Raw genomic sequence first — 20,494 nt, forward strand, 5'->3', positions numbered from 1 at the left:
CGTGGGGAGGAAAATGGAGGACAGTACAGGTCAGTCCACTAGAAAACAGTTTTTAGGCACTGATATTTAGAGAAAGAATATGAGTATTTCAGACTCACTTCTGCTACATGTACAAATATTATCACCCCAGAAAATTATATATGGAGTATAAACTCACTGACAGATGGTTTCAGCCTTTCTCAGTTTTGTGTGTGGTCTATTGTTCCTTCCTAACAATCCAGAAAAGGTTTATCTCAAAGGAATGAGACTAAAACAGAAGGAGGACAAGTACCAGAAAGAAAAAGTCTTCCAGTGAAGACTTCCAAGAGCTTTCCCATGCTTGTAATGCAGAGTAGAGGGAAGAAGGTGTCTGGTGTGAGCTACACAAGCCACGGCAGCATTCCCTGTGGGAGAGGGGACATCTGGCTTACAGAAAAAGCAGGTGTTGAAGATCTAGATAAGACTGATCAGGAGGCAGAAAAATCCACCTTAATCAGGAAATCTCACATAGCTTTTATTACTGAGAGGTGGGTCTGGGAAACAGGAACCAAATCTTTGATGAAAAAAAGATGTTGGAAAAACCCACACAGAACAGAACTGAATCAGTCTATACCATCCATGCTGAGGTGGCTGTATCTAGACTGCAGCATCATGACAGCAAGGAGTAAAAGCAGAGAGCACCGTGGTGTGACTGTCTCACTCCCTGAGCAATGCCAGCGAGTGCAGACTGTCTTCTGGAGGATGCCAACTGCTAGCTGTTGTGTCATGCAAAACCCTTACACAACCAAACAACCTGAAATAATTTCAAGCAGCCTGTGCCCTCAGCTCTGCTTCAGTTGTGGCACAGGGATGGGATGAGGACAACAGATGAACTTGCCCATGGTGGGGCCCTTTGTTCCCTGCCTCCGAGAAGTGGCACAGTATGCCAGCAGTGCCTACAGAACAGACTGTGTTAGGCACAAAGGGCGGATGGAACTCTTTGTCCCCTTACTGTTTTGCAGGGCAAGGCTGAAGGCAGCAGCAGACCCCCCCCAGCACCCCCCTGCCCTGCAGGCACTGCACCTTTCATGCGCACCACGGCCTGGCTGCGCGCCTCGCCCTTGGCGTTCCTGGCATGGCAAGTGTAATTCCGCTTCAGCTCCTCCGCTGTGGCTTTTGCAACTGTTAGAGTCCTTACCAGAGTTTTGTCTTCAAAATCTCTGGTAATTTCACTGTAAGAGAAAAAGTAGAGCATTACACATGTGAAAGTGCAGCAAGTTTTTAGCGACAGATATTCTTTTCCCTGATATAACCTCTTCCTTTAAAAAGGCCAAAACACATAACTTGATATTTATAAATCAATATACACTTCAGATTGTAATACAGCTGCAGCTATTCCTTTATCTGATTTTCCTTAATATTTATTTTACTGCTCATAATTTTCTCATTGCAGCTGTGCCACATTGCCTTTTAGAGGAAATGGAAGTTCTTGCCTATAAACAAGAAGATCTCATGAACTCAAGATTCACAGCTCACGTCACATCCCCTATGCAGTCCTGGATGAGTCACTTTGTCTCTCTCTGACTGAATTGACCGTCTGCAAAATTAGGATACAGTATTTCCTTTTGCCTTTCCTTTTTCTACATTGGTTTGCAAGTCAGCTGGGGCAGTGGCTGCCTTCCACTTGTAACTCAGCATCCAGCAAAAGGGACTTTGATCCTCATTTGGGTTCTTGATGTGATTGAATCTCTATTCTTCCTAATCAATACTATGTATAAAACTACATTTTTGTTTTCAGCCTCTGTTTTTCTGAAACCCTTTTATACCCTATGCTATTTGGAAACACTCCTCTAAATAGAATTGCCAGCCCCTGTTTTATAAGTCCCACAACAACAGAAGCTGTTGGCATCACTACCAGGACCTGAACAAATGATGATGTGAACTGGTTAACAAAGCTCCCTCAAATCCATCTGTAAGATATGACACTGTCCAGGTCTGGAGGCCTCCTCCTTGGAGGTCCTGGTGCTCATCACAGCAGGGTGCAGACACAGGGGCTTCTGATTAACAGGGAGACTACACTCCATTAGGACTGTCACATGCCTGTACCCCCACAGGACCCAGGGGATTAGAAATGAAGGTTCACATTACATGTTACCTTTGTGTGACTTTTATCTTGGGGTCCGTGATGTCATCTGTGTTTCTTCCATCTATGGTCCACCACACCTCAGTCCGGGAGTCCTTCAGGAATGTGAAGAAAACCTCACAGGGCAGGATGAGGTCATCACCTGCAAAGAAAGGAACATCATCTCCTAGGAGAAAAGGTATTGCAGTGCAAGAACAGCAACCCTTTCACTTTAGTGCTTTTCAAAATCCTACCAGACTAAGCTCTGTGTTCCTTCAGGAAAGAATGAGGCCAACATCCACTTTCTGACATAAACTGTAATAACAGCTTAACATCCCTGGACATGAGGATTTGTGACAGACAGATAAATTGAAAAAGATGTCCTGCCTCCTCAAATGTGTCACAAATTCCTTGACTGCATGAAGTGACCCACCCAAAGGGACATGCTCCATGCCAACCACTTCCTTGGAAACCCAGGCAGTGCTAATCAACCCCACTGTACAGGGGACAGATGCCATAAAGTGAAGGCTCAAGCTCCACAAAAGCATTTTGGTTTGGAAATACGTCTTCAGGAATTTGACTTCTGCTCAAGATCAGACTTGGGAGTGTGAATATCTTGGTGATCAGTAAGTGATTTTATCTTACAAAGGACTATGGATGAAATCTGACCTTCTGAGCCAAAAGAGCTGTTCCTTAAAGTGAAGACTCTGGTGCTAATCATCATCATTGCCACCACATTTATTACAGCAATGTAATGGGACACAATCCATTTGATATAGGGAATTGCTCCAAAAAGCTGTTATGTAAAACTGATGGTGTGGGGGAAGGGGTGATGGAAAGGGTGTGGTACCCCTTTACCCAGGGCTGCAAGGTCAGCAGAGGAGAGCTGTCATTAATTAGGAAGTCATCAGCCAAAAAAAGGGGAGATGAGCAAGAACTGGCTAGAAGACTAAAGCCCTAAAGCCACTCTAGGGGTGAATGAGGGAGGATGGGAGCAAACCACAGCCAGGGCCAGGGCTGAAACAAGGTCCTACAGGAATTCTCCCAAGCAGCTAAGTGTCCCCATTTCATTGGCTTCTGCAGCTGCAGTTCTGTATCATCACGCCTGAATATCTTGCAAAAAATCAGCTTTTGAAGCTGAGCTCTCCATCAAAAACTAGCATCCCATACTGTCCACCAGGCACCCGTGGCAGCTCGAGTGCTCTGTGACGGAAAGCACTGGGGATGCAGTGGAAGGGGAGAGCTTTGTGCCTGGCTGGGTCTCCCTGTCCCACTGGCACGCTGTGAGTGTTGGACTTTACCTGCTTCCGGTTCGTACACAACTTTCTCATTTGGAGAGGTGAACTGTGGTGGCAAGGCCTTGTTTGGAGATCCTGCAGGAGACAACAGAGAGCCCCCATGGGCCCCCAGACTTCATGAAAACCTGGAATCCTTGCATCCCCACTCCCTCGTGCTGCACCGCACATTCCCCAGACTAGCTTGTGATGCATTCCTGCTGCAGAGTTCTACGCACACACAAATCTAATCCCCAAACTCAGGGCCAGGTCCAGATTTCAAGGCTCCCTCAAAGTTTAGGTAAGCTAGTTTGGGCCTCTCACATGAGAAGAGCTCCATAACCTTCTCATCTTCCCAAGGCATAACCTGCACCAATTTCTTTTTACTGCTGCTTCTAAAAAACAAAATACAAACCTCATTTTGTGTCACAAATATCTATTTCAACCCTTAAAACAGCTGTTTCCATGGAACTCAGAATGTATCCTACAGCTCACTAGGTTTTTAAACTCTGCAATTCCCTGGCAGGTAGGCTCAGCCTCTGTGCCTGGGACAGATGTGTCCAAGCAGTGGGTACCTGGAGCTCTGCCTAGCTAATTAGCAGTCTCAACCCCAGCACAAATGGCTTTGAGATTCCAAGAAGATCAAGACAAGCTGGCTATGAAGTGATAATCCCACAAATAGTGACGAGCAAAGGGCACAAGAGACCACGAGCAGGAGTGCCAAGGTTATGCATTCACGTGCCAGCAGAGGGTACCCCTGGCCATCTCATAGAGTGAACCTCACCAGCCTGAGGCCGGCCACTCTGTATTCGGGGCATTTGACAAGATGGTAGGAGAGACACCTACTGCAGTATGTTCTGGACAGTCACACAAGTCTGATCCCAGCCCAGGTCAGCTGGGTAACACAGATTGACTACAACCACAAATGGATCCTACAACAAACTCTTCCAGCTGTTTTTACCACTTCTGCAGTTACCCACATGCATTTTACACATTTTAAAGTCATTCTTACCCACCACCTTCATCTTTATGGTTCTGGTGAGATTATAGGTTCTTCCGTGGTCCTTGAATGTCACAATGCAAGTGTAATTCCCTTTATAGGCACTGCGGACAATGGCAATGACAAGCCTGGGCCCCTGGGGATATCGCTCATAGAAGCCATCCACCGAGTTGCAGTTCTGGAGTCAGGCAGAAAAATACTTGAGTTTGGGACTCAAAAGTGCAGATATTGGTTTAAATGCTTCCACAAAGGTCTTATTTAAACTATTAATAAGACACTTGGGATCATGATGTAGATCAGACCTAAATACCATGAACTTTGAGCATGTTGGAGTATAGACCACTATGTTCACCTTGAGAATGAAGTGATGAAGCAGATCACCCTAATAACTTCATTCCACTTTAAACACAGACAATTTTATAAAGGAGAGATCTCTAATCCAGAAGTTCCTTGGCAATCAAAGTGAGCACCTCAGCAGAGTGAAGAACAAAGTAAAAAGTGATAAGAAGAAAATGATGACGTATTCACAAATGGATACCAGGACTAAAGGACATGTACCCCATTGATGTCCATCTTTTGGGACTAATCAAGCTCTCCTGGCTGCCTTCAGCTGAGGATGAGGCCCCAGAATTTGCAAATAGCAAACGAGAATCTATAGTACATAAACCTTAATAACTCCTCTCTTTCTGTCAGGCAAGACAGGAAAACTGCCAAAATACCAAGCTGGAAATCCCTTTTCAGAAAGAGGTTATGCAGATAACATCTTGATTGTCATAAAACCCAAAGATGTGCACATTTTCTAAGAGATTATTTTTGAATGGTACATTTCCAAATCTGATACATCCTAATGGAGTAGTTTAGGACAGGGGTCATATACCATTTTTAATGATTTTTATTAGGCATGGGATGACTTGCTGCCTGAAAAATTACTTCCAAGGGGCTTTTTGTTTCATTCTCCTAATTGATTGCCGAGATGTGAATTTCAATGAATGATAGAAGTAAAGCATTTAAACTACTGGAGTGAAATGGCTCCTCTTGATACAAGAGGAAGTTTTTCCTGAAAGATTTTAGAGGTGGGGTTTTCCTTTTGGGTCTTTTTAATTTCTTTTTTAAATCAGCACATACATTTGTTGACAATTTCTCTTATTATTAAATTCATTTATACAAAATCTTCTATCTAGAAATACAAAAGCACTTTATAGAATGTTATTGAAGAATTTATTCCCATAACTCTCATACTTTACATCCCCTGAGACTTCTTATTCTCTACTGACTAAAGGCATCCACCTAGAGAGAAAGAGTGAAATCAAATTTAAGAAAATTGAGCAGTAATTCTGTAGGCAAGACCCTGAGGATGGCTGGAGACAGTCTAATAATCAGAAAAGTATGGAGGGTGGGGTAGAGATATATCAGTCTTCACAAAAGAGGTTTCCTGAATTGTGTCAAACAGGACACCCATCGTCTTTGCACAGCCTGATGTACAACTTCACTTCCTGACCTCAGAGGATTTTGGAAAGGATGTAATTTTCATTAACAGGTGGGGTTTTTTAAAGAAGAGGGAATACCAATGGCAGTCTCCTTTACAGGAAATTGAGAGGCTCACACACAGCAGGTCAGTCACACTGCCCACAACTGAACTGAGCCACCTAAATCCCTCTTAGGAGTATTTTTCACTTGTGCACGCTGGTCAAAAAAGCTTCAGTGTTAGCTCTCAATTTCTTTCCAGGAGCAGTTTTACCCTTAAACTCAATGGAAGCAGAGCTCTTAAAATTAGTAAAGCTTCATTAACAGTATCATCACTGGGAAGACTGAAACGCAGTTCCATGACTGCCATGCCAACCACTGCTTTTTCACACACACCACTGCATCCCCCTGCTGCCCAAGTAAGTTCTTCTTACCAGGTACCACTTGACAGTTGGTGTCACACTGGCAGGGTAAAACCCATCAATATCTGGACATGTGATCTTCTGATTGGCATGCTCCAAGTAGAACATCTCCTCAGTGGGTTTTATGGAATGGCTCACACAAGAGTGCTGGTCTTTTGGAACAACTTCCAAGGGAAAAGCAACTTTGCTGCAGTAGGTTGTGTTCCTAAGGGTGGACAAGAACAGGGCTGATTAGCTGAAACTTGTTTACTCCTACAGCAGTGGAGTGGAATGAAATAAAAATCACATCTGCAATAACAAGCATCACAGCGCTGATGAGGTATGTACAGCCTTAGTTGACTCATTTGTAAATGGGAAAGAAAACCCCACCAGAGGTGGCCACACAAGCTCACAAAAGCCTATAAAGATGACTAACAAGCAACATCCAATCTCCTGCTGCTAAAGCAGATCATAAGGTCAAAGACACAGACAAAAGACAATGTGAGGAAGACCAAAAAGAGCTCTTACGCATAGCAGCTGCTATGTTCATTTTGCACCACAGTTAGAGACAATTTTAATTTCCTAGAAGTCTGAATCTCATGAATCTTTGCCAAATTAGCGTGCAGTCAAAACATTACCCCTGCATCTGAAGCTATTTTTACTCTAGACATGCAGATCACTTCTTAATGGTGAGTGCCTGTGGATTTTGCCATGGGCTCAGCAATAAAATTTTCACGGACACTTGCAGCAAGGAGAGGCACGCTCATTAGTGTCTGTAAGGCTCCAAGCATTACTGCCATGTAAATTGGCTCAGCACTAAGCAGTCCTATAATTGCAACATTCTTTTCCCATTAATGCTTTTGTAAATGGTAGTCTCCCCACAGGAAGTTCTGGTGCTAACAGCATCATTTCCCCACCTTTGATTGCACTGGAGATGTACAGAAACTGCACCACATGACCTACCTGAGCATGCAGGTGTAATTCCCAGTGTCATTGAGAAGAGCAGGCCAGAACCAAAGGGTGTCTTTATCCTTACTGATGTGATTATCAGGGAGACGATAATTAATGGGCTCCTCCAGATCCCGGTCCTGCGCGATCCGGTACCAGATCAGGGTTAGGCCAGCAGAATGGGCTGTGCTGTAGTTGTACTTCAAGAAGGTTTCAAAAAGTGGGCACTTGATCTTGGCAGGTTCCCCATCATAAATCTGGATCTGCTTCATGGTGTCCACACCCCAGTCATCGCAGCGCTCTGCAGCCAGGAAGAACAAGGTGCCTTAGGCTTGCAAGTCTGCAGGAGGAAAACAGTTCTGCCCGTGCTCCCCACAGCCCTTGGTTCTGTCCCCATTAAAATCAGAGACAAAAACCATAGTGTTCTCAATGAAAGCAAACTGAGCTTTTATAAAACAGAACAAGAACACTGTGATCATTTCTAGAGAACCTGGAAACTTCTGTTTTCATTAGTACACCTCCTACGTTTATGCCAAGCTATTTATCTCTCATCAGGACAATAGAATAGGATATTCCTGCATAAAACTAGACTTCCTACAGAGCTCCAAGAAAATTTACCGCAAAAGTCTTATGAGGGAAGATAAAATTTGGATGACAACAATGCCAGAGTAGTGTGTGCATCCATACACAATGATAGGGAAGATGGAAACAGATGTGCTGAAATAGGAGGGGAAAAAAAAAAAGAAATCAAACATCAACACTCCGTTAATGCTGTGGGTCACTTTCCCTGCAGAAGAAGCTGGACTGTGGGTTCCAAAAGTGAGGACTGTCTTTCCTGTGATGGATTCATGTGACACCTGTGCACACCAGGACAACACAATGAGAACAAGCAGTAATAAGTGACACAGAAAGTGTTGAGAACTGAGTTGTTTAGAACTGGAGCCTAGGGGGCAGAAGGAACCATATGGAGCAGGTAGCAGGAGGTTCTCTTGTATTCCCAGGCAGTGCCAGGTGCAAGCCCCAAGCACAGTTCAACAACAGGCAGTGGCTCAGTGTGGCTCACAGCAGACTTGGACCGACACAGAAAACAGCCAGCATGAGACAAACCTGTATAGAGCTTCTTTTCTTTAATTACTTTCTTTTAAAAAATATTCTTGTCATTAGCAAACAGTTTCACCACAAAAAGCACAGTCCAAACCTATTTCTCTTTCAAGGACTCCTCTCCACTCCACTCCTCCTACCCATCAGGATGCCCAGGCAGGCAGGACTCGGTGCAAGCAAAGCACAGTCCCAGGGTGTCAGCAAACCTGGGAACAACCTGCACTGTCAGAGCCAACTGAGACACACAGGGAGGCTGCTGTCACTGCACCTCCTGCCTCCCCACGCTGACAAGGCAGAGCACAGCATGGCACACTTCCCACAGTGCCTCTCTTGGAGCTGCTGGGAGGCATTGCTAGGGCAGCCTGACGTCTGAGAACCCAAAATGAGTCAAACGGGAGAGGGGTGTGCTGCCTGCAGCAGTCCTTGGGAGCAGTGTCTCAGCACATTACACATAGGCTCACCAGAGACAACACTGCAAAGCCTCTCCCATTTGTAGATATTAGAACTCAGACTGAGAGGAGAAACAGAATACAATATGCTCTTTGAGCCCAATTCTTCTGAATTCTTCTGAACTGACTTCACAGGCCCAAAGCAGGATTTCTGGCATTTATTCTTCCTTAAATAGACAGTGGGATGTAGCTTGCCCCCAAATTCATACTTAATTAAAAAAAGCAGAGATAAACCTTTGCGAAGACAGGCCTGCAGCACTTAAAGGCAGTGATGCTAACTCCTGTGGCTCAGCAATGGTTAGTCATGGGCAGGAGGAATCTGGGCCAGTAAGAATAGAAATGTTTTCTGGCGGGTTTACGCATAAATGTAAATGCAAGCTTCACTGCTCCTCCTGCAGTACGCCAAACACCCATATGACAGAGTGCTACTTCTGGAGGAAGAGAATGAATTGGGCTAGGAAAAGGTGGTGAAGCTACCCAGAACACAAGCATTTGTTCAGAGGAACCCCAACCCCAAATTTCTGGAGAGTGCTCATCATCTAAAAACAAACAGATCTTTCAAAAGTGCACAGCATCACACACTATGGCTGCTACCACAGACGGTGCTGAGGCTCCTTTTCAAAGACCAAACCACTGTTGGAAGCCTCACACCCTGGGAAGGAGCATAATGACCCATCAGACCCTGATCAGGGCAAACTGGAACCAGCAGACTGCTTTATGCTGCTGGGGCCATGAACCAGCATGGGGGCATGGTCAAGTGTCCTTAGAGTGGCAATGAGACAAATGAGCCTGCAGAGACTGCCTGCTAACTGCATGATAAAGCATGGACTGCTACTCATGGAGACAGGGCATTTTTTTCTGTAAAGAAAGGCTTCCCCTCTGAAAGGAGCAGACCTGGCTCTGTAAATCAGGATGCCCAGGTTCTCTTCCCAGCATCTGACTTGCGTCTCCTCTTGGGCTGCATAAAGGCAAATCATCCTTATTACTTCAAATGGCAGGACTGGGGAGAGAAGAAACTATATAAAACATTACTGTACTGAAATTCTTGGAGTCAAGATCAATGAAATTTGCAATCATGAGCAGCTCTTGCATTTTGCAACAGCCCATAAATCAGCACTGTAAAACTACTTACCCATTCAACCTGAATGAGTTATTGAAAATAAATACAACTATTTTCTTTTTTTTTTCCTTCCTACATTTCTCTAAAACAATGCCCAGGCCTTACCTTCTTGGCTTGGGAAGAGGGGACTGTTATTGTTTTACTCTAAGAGATGTAGCTGAAGGTTTTGTCTCAGAGCTGGCCTGGCTTCAGGGACACTGTCACAGCAAACTGGTGGTGCTAAGGCTCCCCACGTGCCCTGCCCTGGGGTGCTGCAAACTCTGAGCTGAACCCCAGACATAGCACATTACTGCTGGTAATGAACAGCTACACCCAGAGCACAAGAGCAGCTGTGCAGGGGCAGATCCCAGGCTGTGCCTCCCTCCCAAGGCAAGGACTCCTCCTTGCTGCCAGGGCAAAGCCACCCAGCACGACCCCGAGGCTCAGGAATAATGCCATGACCCATCACTCACAGCAGAGATGGCAGGAACACCACAGGCTGCAGCAAAATGTCCTTACATAAAACACTGAGGACAGAAATTGAGGTGCTTTGCATAGCTTCTCTCCTCCCTGTGCCATGCTGACAGTTACACTGCTAGTTCTACGTTTTGGGGTGTTTTACTTCCAAGATAGCCAGGCTCTGCCTGATATAGTGTGTGAGAACTTCATAGGAGAGGTGCTCCAGCTCTCAGATCAACTTCATGCCCTCCCCTGGACTCACTCCAACTGATTGATGTCCTTTGTATGCTGAACACAGCACTGCAGGTGGGGTCTCACCAAAACAGAGTAGAGGGGCAGAATCACCTCCCTTGACCTCCTGGCCACACTTCTTTTGTTATGACCCATGACACGGCTTTTTGGGGCTTCCAAGTAATATCTCAACAGCTTCCTACTTTCTTCACCTGTCCCTGCTGCAATACCTTAAAGCAAAGCTGGTATGAGTCAGCCACTACCTGAGGGGCACAGCAAGGCCAGCCTGTTATCATGATGCACAAATCAGCATCAATAAGGCAGAAAAAGCTGATGACACAAAGAAATTAAGCAAGAATTAATCATTACTACCTTAAAAAAAAATTTCCTCACCACCATCTTTCAAACTCAGTCGGTGAGAAGGAAGGAGAGGAAGCCAGGCTTAATGGAGAAGCCGTGCTGTGAGCACAGGAGGCACCAGCTGTGGCCAGCACCATACGTGGGTGCATCTCCCATTTATGCCATTGCCAGGAGCACCCACTCTCCCCACTGTGTCTGCATTCCTCCTTTTCCACCCTGCACGAGACCACCCCCTGTTCCCTGGCTGTGTTCTTTGCTCAGTAGTATCCCATCTGACCATACAACAGGGCAGAAGAATAGACACACAGAACAAAACAAATGAGAAGCACTGCCCTTAACTAGGAGAAGAGGCACAAATCAAAACACGCTGAGATGGGTGGGAATGACACAGAAGTTGGGTTAGGCCCAGCCAAGATCAGCTGGCTCTCACCGTTTGCTCTCACTACTTCTGCAGCAGTGACGGTGGCCACAGAACACCTAAAATCTGGTTGTAGCTGAATGCTGCCTTGGAGGCTCAGCCTAGAGGCTGTGCCAACTCTGCAGAAATTTATAATCTCACTTCCAGTGGAAACACATCCAAAGAGGCCTCTCATAACCCCACTGCCTTCCTCCCACAGCCTCTCCAGTAAGAGCAAGGATGTGGAAGTGGTCCTGGCACAAACCTCCTACACAGCCCAACCCCATCCATGGAGTTCTGCTGTGATGGCATTGGTGACATGGTTTTACATTTCTCCCAAGTTTCATCATATTCATCCTGCATTGCCACTGAGCTGTGATGCCCCCACAGAAGCCTCTCATCTGGATGCTGCACACTGGGATAGAGTCTCTATCTCCGCCCAAGTGCTTTTATCATTTGAATAGGTAGGACAGCTCAGAAAAGAAGGAAAAGGACTTTCTATTGCAGAATGGCTCAGTTTTGAAAAGCACCTGTACATGGCAGTTGATTAACTTTAGACCCTGAATGCCTAATTTAAACAGGTGTGAAAACTTGCCTCTGCCAAAGTCATGGAAAACAAGCTGACTGGATAAACTTCTGTTGACTTCAGGGGAAGCAGCCAAAGGAAGACATCCAAAAAACTATGATTCTGTAATGGAGCCCAGAGCTTCTGACTCTGAATCGCCTTATCTCATCAAGCACAGCCTGTAACACTGGGTAGTCCTTATTTGTGTCTCTTAGAACTCCTCCACTGTGAGCTCTGTGACTTCACTCTCTATCTGTGCATAAAGCTGTTTACTGTATGTGGCAGAGTATTTTGGTTACCCCCAGCAACTGGGCCAAAAAAAAAAAAAAAAAATCAGATTTTTCTAGCAAGCTTGACATATTTTTCTGGAGGCTTTCTTTAAATTTGAGATCAAAACGATAAAGGTAGGGGCATGAACTGCTTCCCTGAAGGATAAGAAGAGCAAACAGCTACTTTCCATCCCACTTCATTGAGAAAATTTATGCGTGAAGCAAAGCAGAGCAGCATAGGAAGAGGTACAGGAAATGGAACACCCCATTGCAAAGTCATCTGTAGGAGAGGCAGCATGAAAAGGGGGTTTATCTGATCAGCATCACTGCTGAGCTCTGCTTAAGCTGAGCTGTGCTGGCAGAGGCTCTTGCATGCCTGGGACACCACACTGGGACTTGACAAGGTCCGGGCTAAACTCCTGGCTCTGCCAGCAGGCTTGCTTAGCTAAACCCATGCACCCCAGTCACTGCACTTAGCCAGGTGCTCTGTTGCCTGCTTTAAAATACAGTCAGCAATTCTTCCCTGTCCATCCCACAGGGATGTCCGCATTACAAAGATGCTGCAGCAGTTGTCCTCGGACAAGGATGGGAACCAAGCAAACACAGCGGGCAGTAAAATGCACTACAAGGGTCCAAGAGTCCAGCAGAGTCACCTGGGTGCCACAAAACCTCCGAGAGCACAGCCCTGTGGCTGTGAAAGGGGGACATGACAGCTCCCTGATGCCCTATTTGATACACACACAGGAGCAAAGGTGACTGTTCAATGCTGTATCAGCAACGCACCCAGAAAGGGCTGCTTTCCTCCACACGCTCCTGCACTTCAATGCAGATAGGTCACACCATGATGCCTGCACAGAGCTCACCCCTCACAACCCATTTCCTCAGCTGACAAGAAGCAGACGTGAGGTTTTATCTCCTCAGTGGGCACAGCTCTGGCGGGTGTGGAGAGAGGCTGCCGGCTGTGGGGACACATCTGCACCCAGGTCAGCTCTGCTCCACGGGTTTTATCTCCATCCACTCCAGGGCTGTGCAGCTTTCAACACCCTCAGTGTCAATGACTTCATGCCCCCAAGTGCCATAAACTTCTACAACCACAGTAGCTCACAGATGGGTATGGATGGTTATAAAATCACGTCCTAAATTAGGACAGGAAGAAGCTGAGATTGGAAGAGTAGGAGGAAGTCAGGAAATCCCAGGAGATGGTGGTGGGGGAGGGATTTAGTCTCTTTAGAAAACAATAATGCAGTTTAATCTGTTTTTCTTTTGACTTTACACACTAAAATAAGCTTCTCAGCTTCTGGAGCTGTCACAAATCAGAAGGAAAATAAGGCGACTGACACCCCATCAGTAGAGTAAGAGCCATATAGTAATAATCCTGAGGAGCTGCACAGGGCTTTCCATCTTCAAAGTGTTTTACAGACAGTAATTTATTAATCTGCAAATTTCCCCTGGCCAAAAGCAACTGTTCTGCCTCTCTGCTAAGCATGAGATCCACAGTGCAGTTCAGCACTCGGGAGAGACAGTGCAGGCAATGCCTCTGACCTCTGGAGCTAGACCTCTCTTTCTTTCTCGCTGCAGCCAGAACTCTACTGCTCCAACCACCACTTGAACCCAAAAGCATTGATGATATCAATAACCATCAAAAACCAAAGTAGCTGAAAGCCTCTGATATGGGGGAGTGTAAACAGACATGTTCACAATCCAGCAAATAACAGCAAAGCCTGAAATAAAGCTCCCAGAAGAGAAACTCCTGGCTGCCTTCCAGCTACTCCCTGCCATGCTGGGGTATCATTCTGGCCCAGTCCTGGGATCATCCTACCACACAGCCTGTCTGATAGCCCCCAAGGGAGCTACAGAGGCATTTCCTATGCACACATGATGATTCCCCCCACCAAAGGGCTATTTATGCACAGCAGGTACCTGCTCACACTACACAGGTCCATTCGATAATCAGCATGAGGCTGCTCCTCCTCTCCTGGCAGCAATATTCTGCTTTTGCAATTCCCTAAGATAGTACTCCCAACTACGGTCATCTCCCCAGCCCTCACACTACAAAAGCTCTTGGAGGGTGAGAGAGCAGCCTGGTTAGCAGAGAGGAAAAAATGGAACAAGAAGCACAATTACAGCCACATCTTATTTATAAGTTGGTATCTAACACTGGCCAGCTTCATTCAGAAACAAGAAGATAACTTTATTCTGTATTCAGAGTGGCTGTTATATTCTTTGTCTGACTGGTTTTTCATCTCTTGTGGGCCAGTGTATATTTATATGACTTCAGTAGTGCCAAAGAAACTTTTGTGCAACCAGACCCAGGTCCATCAGGTTTTGTTATCCTTCCCTGGCTATCAGAATGCCTGGGTTCTAAGCATCCTACAACACGAGTTCCATCTTGAGGATGGCTTAGCTAGGCAGGGGAAGCAGAAGACCTTGACTGCCACTGTAAACACTGACCCAAAGGTGACGAGTGATGCACTCCTGCACTCCATGCACTGCAGGTCATGGATATTGTCAAGGCCAGGAGAAGATTTACCCACGTGTTCAGCATGAGTGAACAGAAGATTCAGGCACCAGTTCAGTCTCAGGCTCTGCATCTCTTACTCCATACTACTCTGATCACATTTCTTCCCTCAAACAGCTTGCATCCCCCTTACAGCAACTGATTTTGTTTCAGCACCAGCCTCCATACGCAGCAGAAACAGCAGAGCCCAGAGAACAGATGTTTAGAGCCACAGTGCTGTAGGCAAAATCTGCAGGGGAAATAAAGTTTGTGGGTTTGTCTCTCCAGTAGGAAGCAGGGTGAAACGTAATGCTAAAGCTTTCTGACACACTGCCAGAGAGACTGACAGCCATAGTGGCTTAACTGGATGGAAAGGCCACTTGCAGCCAGAGCAATGCTGGTATTTTAGAGCTGAAATTTAGCAAGTGTTGGTTCCTCACCTCCTCTGCAAGCTCACAGAACCTAGGACTCAGCAGAGTTGGTACCCCTGGCTTGGGCAGTCCCAGATCATTATTGCTGACCAGACTGCTCCACTGGGAAGGATGGCAGAGACAGGAAAAGCGACAGCAAACCACAAGACAACTCCTGTCCCTGCCTCCAGCCTTCCTCAGTCCAACCTGGGCTGGATAGAGAGCTGGTTCCAACAATACAGCATTACATGACTTAATGTTCAAAGCACAGAAAAGGACTCAGCTGAAATGACAAATCCCTACCAAGCCACACATGTTAAATATCCCAGGAAACAGGTTCCCCAGTGAGAGCTACCCATCTCCATGGCCCTGCCTGATGTTAGATGACCACCAGGGCAGCTGTAGACTGCATTCACTCCAGAATAGCTCAGCTCTGCTCCCCCCACCTACACATATCCTGCTCCAAGAAGGAAAAACAAGCCCAAATGCTGTAACATTTCCAGAACAAGGCCACTCTACCATACTGCTATGTATTTATGACTTTGCAAGGGTGAAACGAGCTCCAGTCTCCTTTTGGTGCCAGTCCCAGGAAACCCTGCAGTGAAACAGAGGGCTGCACAGACGGCTGCCCCTCCATCCAAGTACAAACAGCCATCCAAACCCATCGTGAATAACAAAGGACATTCTGACAGCCCAAACCAGTTTATGAAGTCCATGGCACAAAAAAGGAAGCTTTGAACTGAAGACTGCATCTGACATCCACAGACCTGCAGAAAATTAAATGCATACAATGCAGTGCATTTGCAGAAGTGTGTTTTACCTGACCACGTGTCTCATGTATTGAGACTTGACTTACATTCTTGCAGCACTCTACAAGGGTTCTGGCCACCCTGTACAGCAAATCTCTGCTAAAGGAGATATGTTTAAAAAGTACTAAATGCCCTGCAGAAATGCATGGAGGGTTCTGGTTCTGTCAGATCAATTGGCACGAGCCTGCGTGACCCAAATGCCAGGGTGCTCATTTCTGAAATCAGCTTCTTCCCAGCCAACTGTGTTAGCTTCTAGAGCTGCTCTAACATTTCCTGGGCAATCCTGATTCAATTGCACCTACGTCTCATTTCTGCAAAATCCCAAGATGAGCGCACGTGGGGTGTTGTAATGCTGCCTCAGCAGGAGGAGGATGTTGCGTTGGTGGAGAGCAGAACAGCTCGTCCAGAAGCACAAGCAAAGCAGGGATTTTCCCAGTGAGCAGCTGAGATCCATGTCGCTGGGCCCCTCCTTCCCCACACACTCCTACTGCCTAGGGCTCAGTGGAGGAGACCTTGGCCATGTATTTTCTCCTCTGCTGTTTCCCCTTTGCTCACCACTTCCACCCAGCCCCTGTTAGCCAGGATGGGACATCCTCCACTAAAGATCATAGCCTACTGTGAGTGCCTGCAGTCCTTGGGCAGCCCAAGGAGAAAAACCTCCCAGGCTTCTGCCTCTGCAATGAACACTGCACTGAGATGAACCTTGCTGAAGTGCACGTTGTGAATCTGGCCCACAATAATTCAGTGTAGTCCAAGAGAGAATGACAGAAGAGCTGTTCATCTGCTCGGGGTATATTGTAACTGCTTGTTTGCCAGCATTGCAGAGGGACAAGAGTTCATGAGGGGACTCGTTAAACCCCTGTACAGCCCTTATTTCTGAACATTTCCCCCCATAAAACCAGCTCCTGTTCTTTCCTCCCTCCCCCTTTCCACTTGCCTCCTGCAAATCATGCTGTCTCCTTCCACCCCCAAATAGGAAGTCCGGAGCCGAGACATGCACAATCTGCCTCTTCACAAGAGCTGGGCTGAACGAGTGCCAGAGGAGCTGCGAGCATGACAACATATTTCCTGTCAGGAAAGTGACTCAGTGAGACTGGTATCAGAGCTCCTCTTACTCTAGAAGTTCCCCTCTCCCCTTGCATTGCTAAGGCATGAGTCAGAATTGGAGAGCTGATTCTCAGTCCCGTCCGGATCCAACCAGGGATAGCAGAGTTCAGGTTCAAGCCTGGGTCCTTCCTGCAGCTCAGTGACAAGGCAGTTCCATGGGCCAAGCCCTGGATTCACCCCTCACAGAAGGGCAATAATGATACTGACAAAGGGGACAGCTGGAGTTTGAAAGCACTTTAAGGTGGAGGTGCTGTTGCTATTTGCTCATGCACCTCTTCACACCACACTGGTCGTCTCTACGCAGAGCATTGTACAACAGCCCCCCAGAACCAACACTGTGTCCATCCATTTTACTAAAGTGTTTTATACACAACCATTTAATACAGAAACACTGCAAATGCTCAAAACTCACTGCTGACAGTTTTCTTCTCTGCACAGGAAGTGGGCAGGTCCATCACATGCCACGTCCTTACCTGAGCCTCGGCCAAGGGTGACCATGGACAGCCAGAGCGAAACCAGCAGGACACTGACCATCTTCATCCTGGGAGACAAAGCACACAGACCTGGTTACTTGACACTGTTTTACCACTGCAGGCCACTTTTAAACTCTATTTGTTTATTCCTCCATTCACCCAGGGATCCTTTAATTCTGGCACATCCCTGTTTTATTTCATTAAGATTCCTTAAGAACAGCACAGGCACGGCAGCATCGCTCTGCCTGCGGGCAGCTTGCCAAGCCTGGGAGGTGATGGCTCTGAAGAGGACAGCCCAGCTCATTGACTTAAGCCACCAGAATGGTCTGTATCAGGGAGCACAAGGAGTCAAATGGATGTTTGCAAGCTACAACTCCCAAGCTTTGACTCCCAAAAGAAGGTCCTTTGCCAAGACCTCCTTCTGGTCATCTCTAAGAACAAGTGTAGAGAGTGCTCGCAGTGGCTGTGGCACATCTGCACTAAATGTGTGTGACAGTGACAGGACAGCCACACCAGAGCAGTCCCAACTGGCAAGGTGTGCAGCCAGTGACCTGCAAAGGGGCCAGCTCCACAGCCTGCTTCAACCTGCTCCTGAAGGCAGTGGAGGCAAGACAGAGCCTCACCAGCTCTTCCCAGTCAAACCCTCCTTGGAACTCGCAGGAGTAAACAAACGCCAGGTTTGTACACTTTTCAGAAAGGATCTAAACAAAGGCTTATACTTTCTAGGCATCAGTGATAAGCAAAAAACAATCCCAAACTTTTGCATTCCCACTACAGAACACAATTTCCTGTAATTTGAGATAAATGTACACTGCCAGAGTTTCACTGGCTGCCCACTCCAGTATCTGGCATTCGGCTCTCAGAGCTGTTCACTCACTGGAATTAAATATCCCTCTGTTTCTAGGTTTTTCAGGATGCAATTTATAAGCTGGTAGTCATGAAAACTGACATCTACTAGATGCTCTCATTAAAGGGGTTAAGGTCACATTTGATATTCCTGTGTGCTGTCAGATCACAAAGGGAGAAGAGATGGTTAAAAGGCTGAACTTCATCAAAGCATCTCAGCTCTGCCAGGCAGATGCAGTAATGAGCATGGTGATACTGTCAGGAATGTGCTCATGAGATGACAGAGAAACCTGCTCCATCAGGGTGTGTTAAAAGTGTGGGGGGAGAAGCCAAAGAGCTCCCTTAAACATCTCCCTCAAAAACCTGTCCAGAATATATACAGTACACAGAAGGGCTTTGAGCATAGGCAGAGAACACCTAAGATTGCACAGATTGCAGAGATTAACAAGAATGCGACACGTGAACTGCACTACTCAAAACCCAGCAGCGGATATTGAATCCTTCCTTTTCAGTGCTCACATCTGAAAAGCCTTTGTGTGATGCCTTCCCTCTGCTGGGCTCATCTCAAAGAGACAAAGGAAATCTGAAGCATGCCTGTTCTTCCCTGCACAGTCCATAGAAAGGGCTGCACACTGACTCTGAAGCCATCAGGCTTTCAAAAATGGTCAAGAAGCAAGGAAGGAAGTGAGGGTTTTTTTTCCCTGGGGTCCAGCTGAAGGGCTGATCATCCCCTACCACCTTCCTCCAAATTGAAATGCCAGCTGCTTATCAAACCTCTCTCTATTGCCACCTACAACCAGCTCCCAATGTTACTTAAGACTCCATAGGGAAGAAACAATATTAAGTACTCCCACCCCTTGGAAATGCTGAAGAAAGATAAAACATTTTTATGCCATCAGATTGGACAGCGAGATCCTACATGCTGCACTTCTGGTAGGAATTAAGGAACTTTTGGTAATTGAGATGCTTGAAGAGAGGGGGTGTAAAGAGTGGCAGGGAATCATTCCCATAATCAAGATCCCTCATGGATCCCTCTCCATTTGTCATTAGCTAAATGCACAGTGTGTCCTAACTCACCCTTATTTTCCAGTGACTCTCTCCTGCATTTTGCACAAATCAAACTGAATTCAGCCCTGAAGCAAGCAGGAACCACTACGGACTTTGGATGAGTATTCATCTTTCCCTTGTATTGAGCAAGGCCATTTCCGTGGCCTGAGGCCAAAATAAACTACTACTGGGTGATTTCACTGGGTGATACATGAACTCTGCAGTGAGCTAATATTTACATCCATTAATTGTGCTCACAGGAACATGCTCCTTTCAACTGTCTCTCAGACCCACCAGGTCTCTGTTCCCATGAGCAAGGTATCCAAGATTTCCATGCTCTGCCTACTAGTAGGAAAATCCTTTTTTTCTTGCTCTACCCAGCTATAAAATCAGGAGCCTTACACACAGAGTGATTGACTTCTGGTTCATTCCAGGCTTTCCAGAGATCTTATCAGCGGAGACAGACAGACACAGAGCCTGTCAGATTACAGCAATTTCTCCATTACAGAGAAGGGACACAGCTGACCACAGCCCTGGCTGCTCCCACTCTACACAAAATGCAAAGGACCATGGAAGGGGCAGGCACAGAGTCAAGGGCTGGTCAAGGGGAGGCATCACACCCTCCTGGATGCCCTGACCATGCCAGAATTTGCCAGCCCAGCTCCTTTCCTGTGGCACATGATTACTCAAAAATACTCCAAAACCCAAATAGCCCCAAACCTGTGATATCCCCCCAAATAAAAAAGCCTTCCCACAGCAGTCCTATGCTGACACAGGAGAAGAGCATTGCATCCTGCTGCAGAGAGGGGTGGGTTTTGCAATGCCATTAAGAACCTGACACCACAGGACTACAACCCACCCTGCTCTTGCCAGGAACAGAAGAGTTTTCTCAACCTTTCCCAGCAACCTGCTTCTGTGTTTCGTGATAGAACAGAGCATGTTGCCATTTTTCCTGCCTGTGATGCAATTCCAGCGGTGTCTGATGAACTTCTTGTGCAATTCTGTAGAACTGCACCAAACACCAGCTTCTGTGGCTAAAACTGAAGGAGCCAGAGGCCAGGGAGTGCAGGCTGCAGCAGAAGGCTTCTCCCAACTGCATCCACCCAGTGCAAATAAAAGTAAAAGGAGAATAAAATCAGTGAGCAGGAGAGCTTACCAGCTCAGAAACCACACTGCAGCTAGAAAGCAGAGCAGCCAGGAGGCAGCTG

The 20,494-nt window shown here is 46.5% G+C and overlaps 1 protein-coding gene across 3 annotated transcripts in view; it reads right to left on the reverse strand.

Annotated features, from left to right (window-relative positions):
• IL1RAP (interleukin 1 receptor accessory protein) overlaps positions 1-20,494 on the reverse strand; it is a 47,276-nt gene that overhangs the window by 12,897 nt on the left and 13,885 nt on the right. For all 3 annotated transcript variants that reach the window (XM_059855490.1, XM_059855488.1, XM_059855489.1), the window contains exons 2-8: positions 17,394-17,461; positions 7,183-7,468; positions 6,253-6,445; positions 4,367-4,532; positions 3,382-3,453; positions 2,114-2,243; positions 1,042-1,190 (exon numbers count right to left, since the gene is read on the reverse strand). In XM_059855490.1, coding sequence (XP_059711473.1) covers positions 1,042-1,190; positions 2,114-2,243; positions 3,382-3,453; positions 4,367-4,532; positions 6,253-6,445; positions 7,183-7,468; positions 17,394-17,460 — 1,063 coding nt within the window. In that variant the 5' untranslated portion in view covers position 17,461. The remainder of the gene's footprint in view (positions 1-1,041; positions 1,191-2,113; positions 2,244-3,381; positions 3,454-4,366; positions 4,533-6,252; positions 6,446-7,182; positions 7,469-17,393; positions 17,462-20,494) is intronic.

The sequence above is a fragment of the Haemorhous mexicanus genome, chromosome 10 (assembly GCF_027477595.1).
Source record: "Haemorhous mexicanus isolate bHaeMex1 chromosome 10, bHaeMex1.pri, whole genome shotgun sequence".
Classification (NCBI taxonomy): Eukaryota; Metazoa; Chordata; class Aves; order Passeriformes; family Fringillidae; genus Haemorhous; species Haemorhous mexicanus.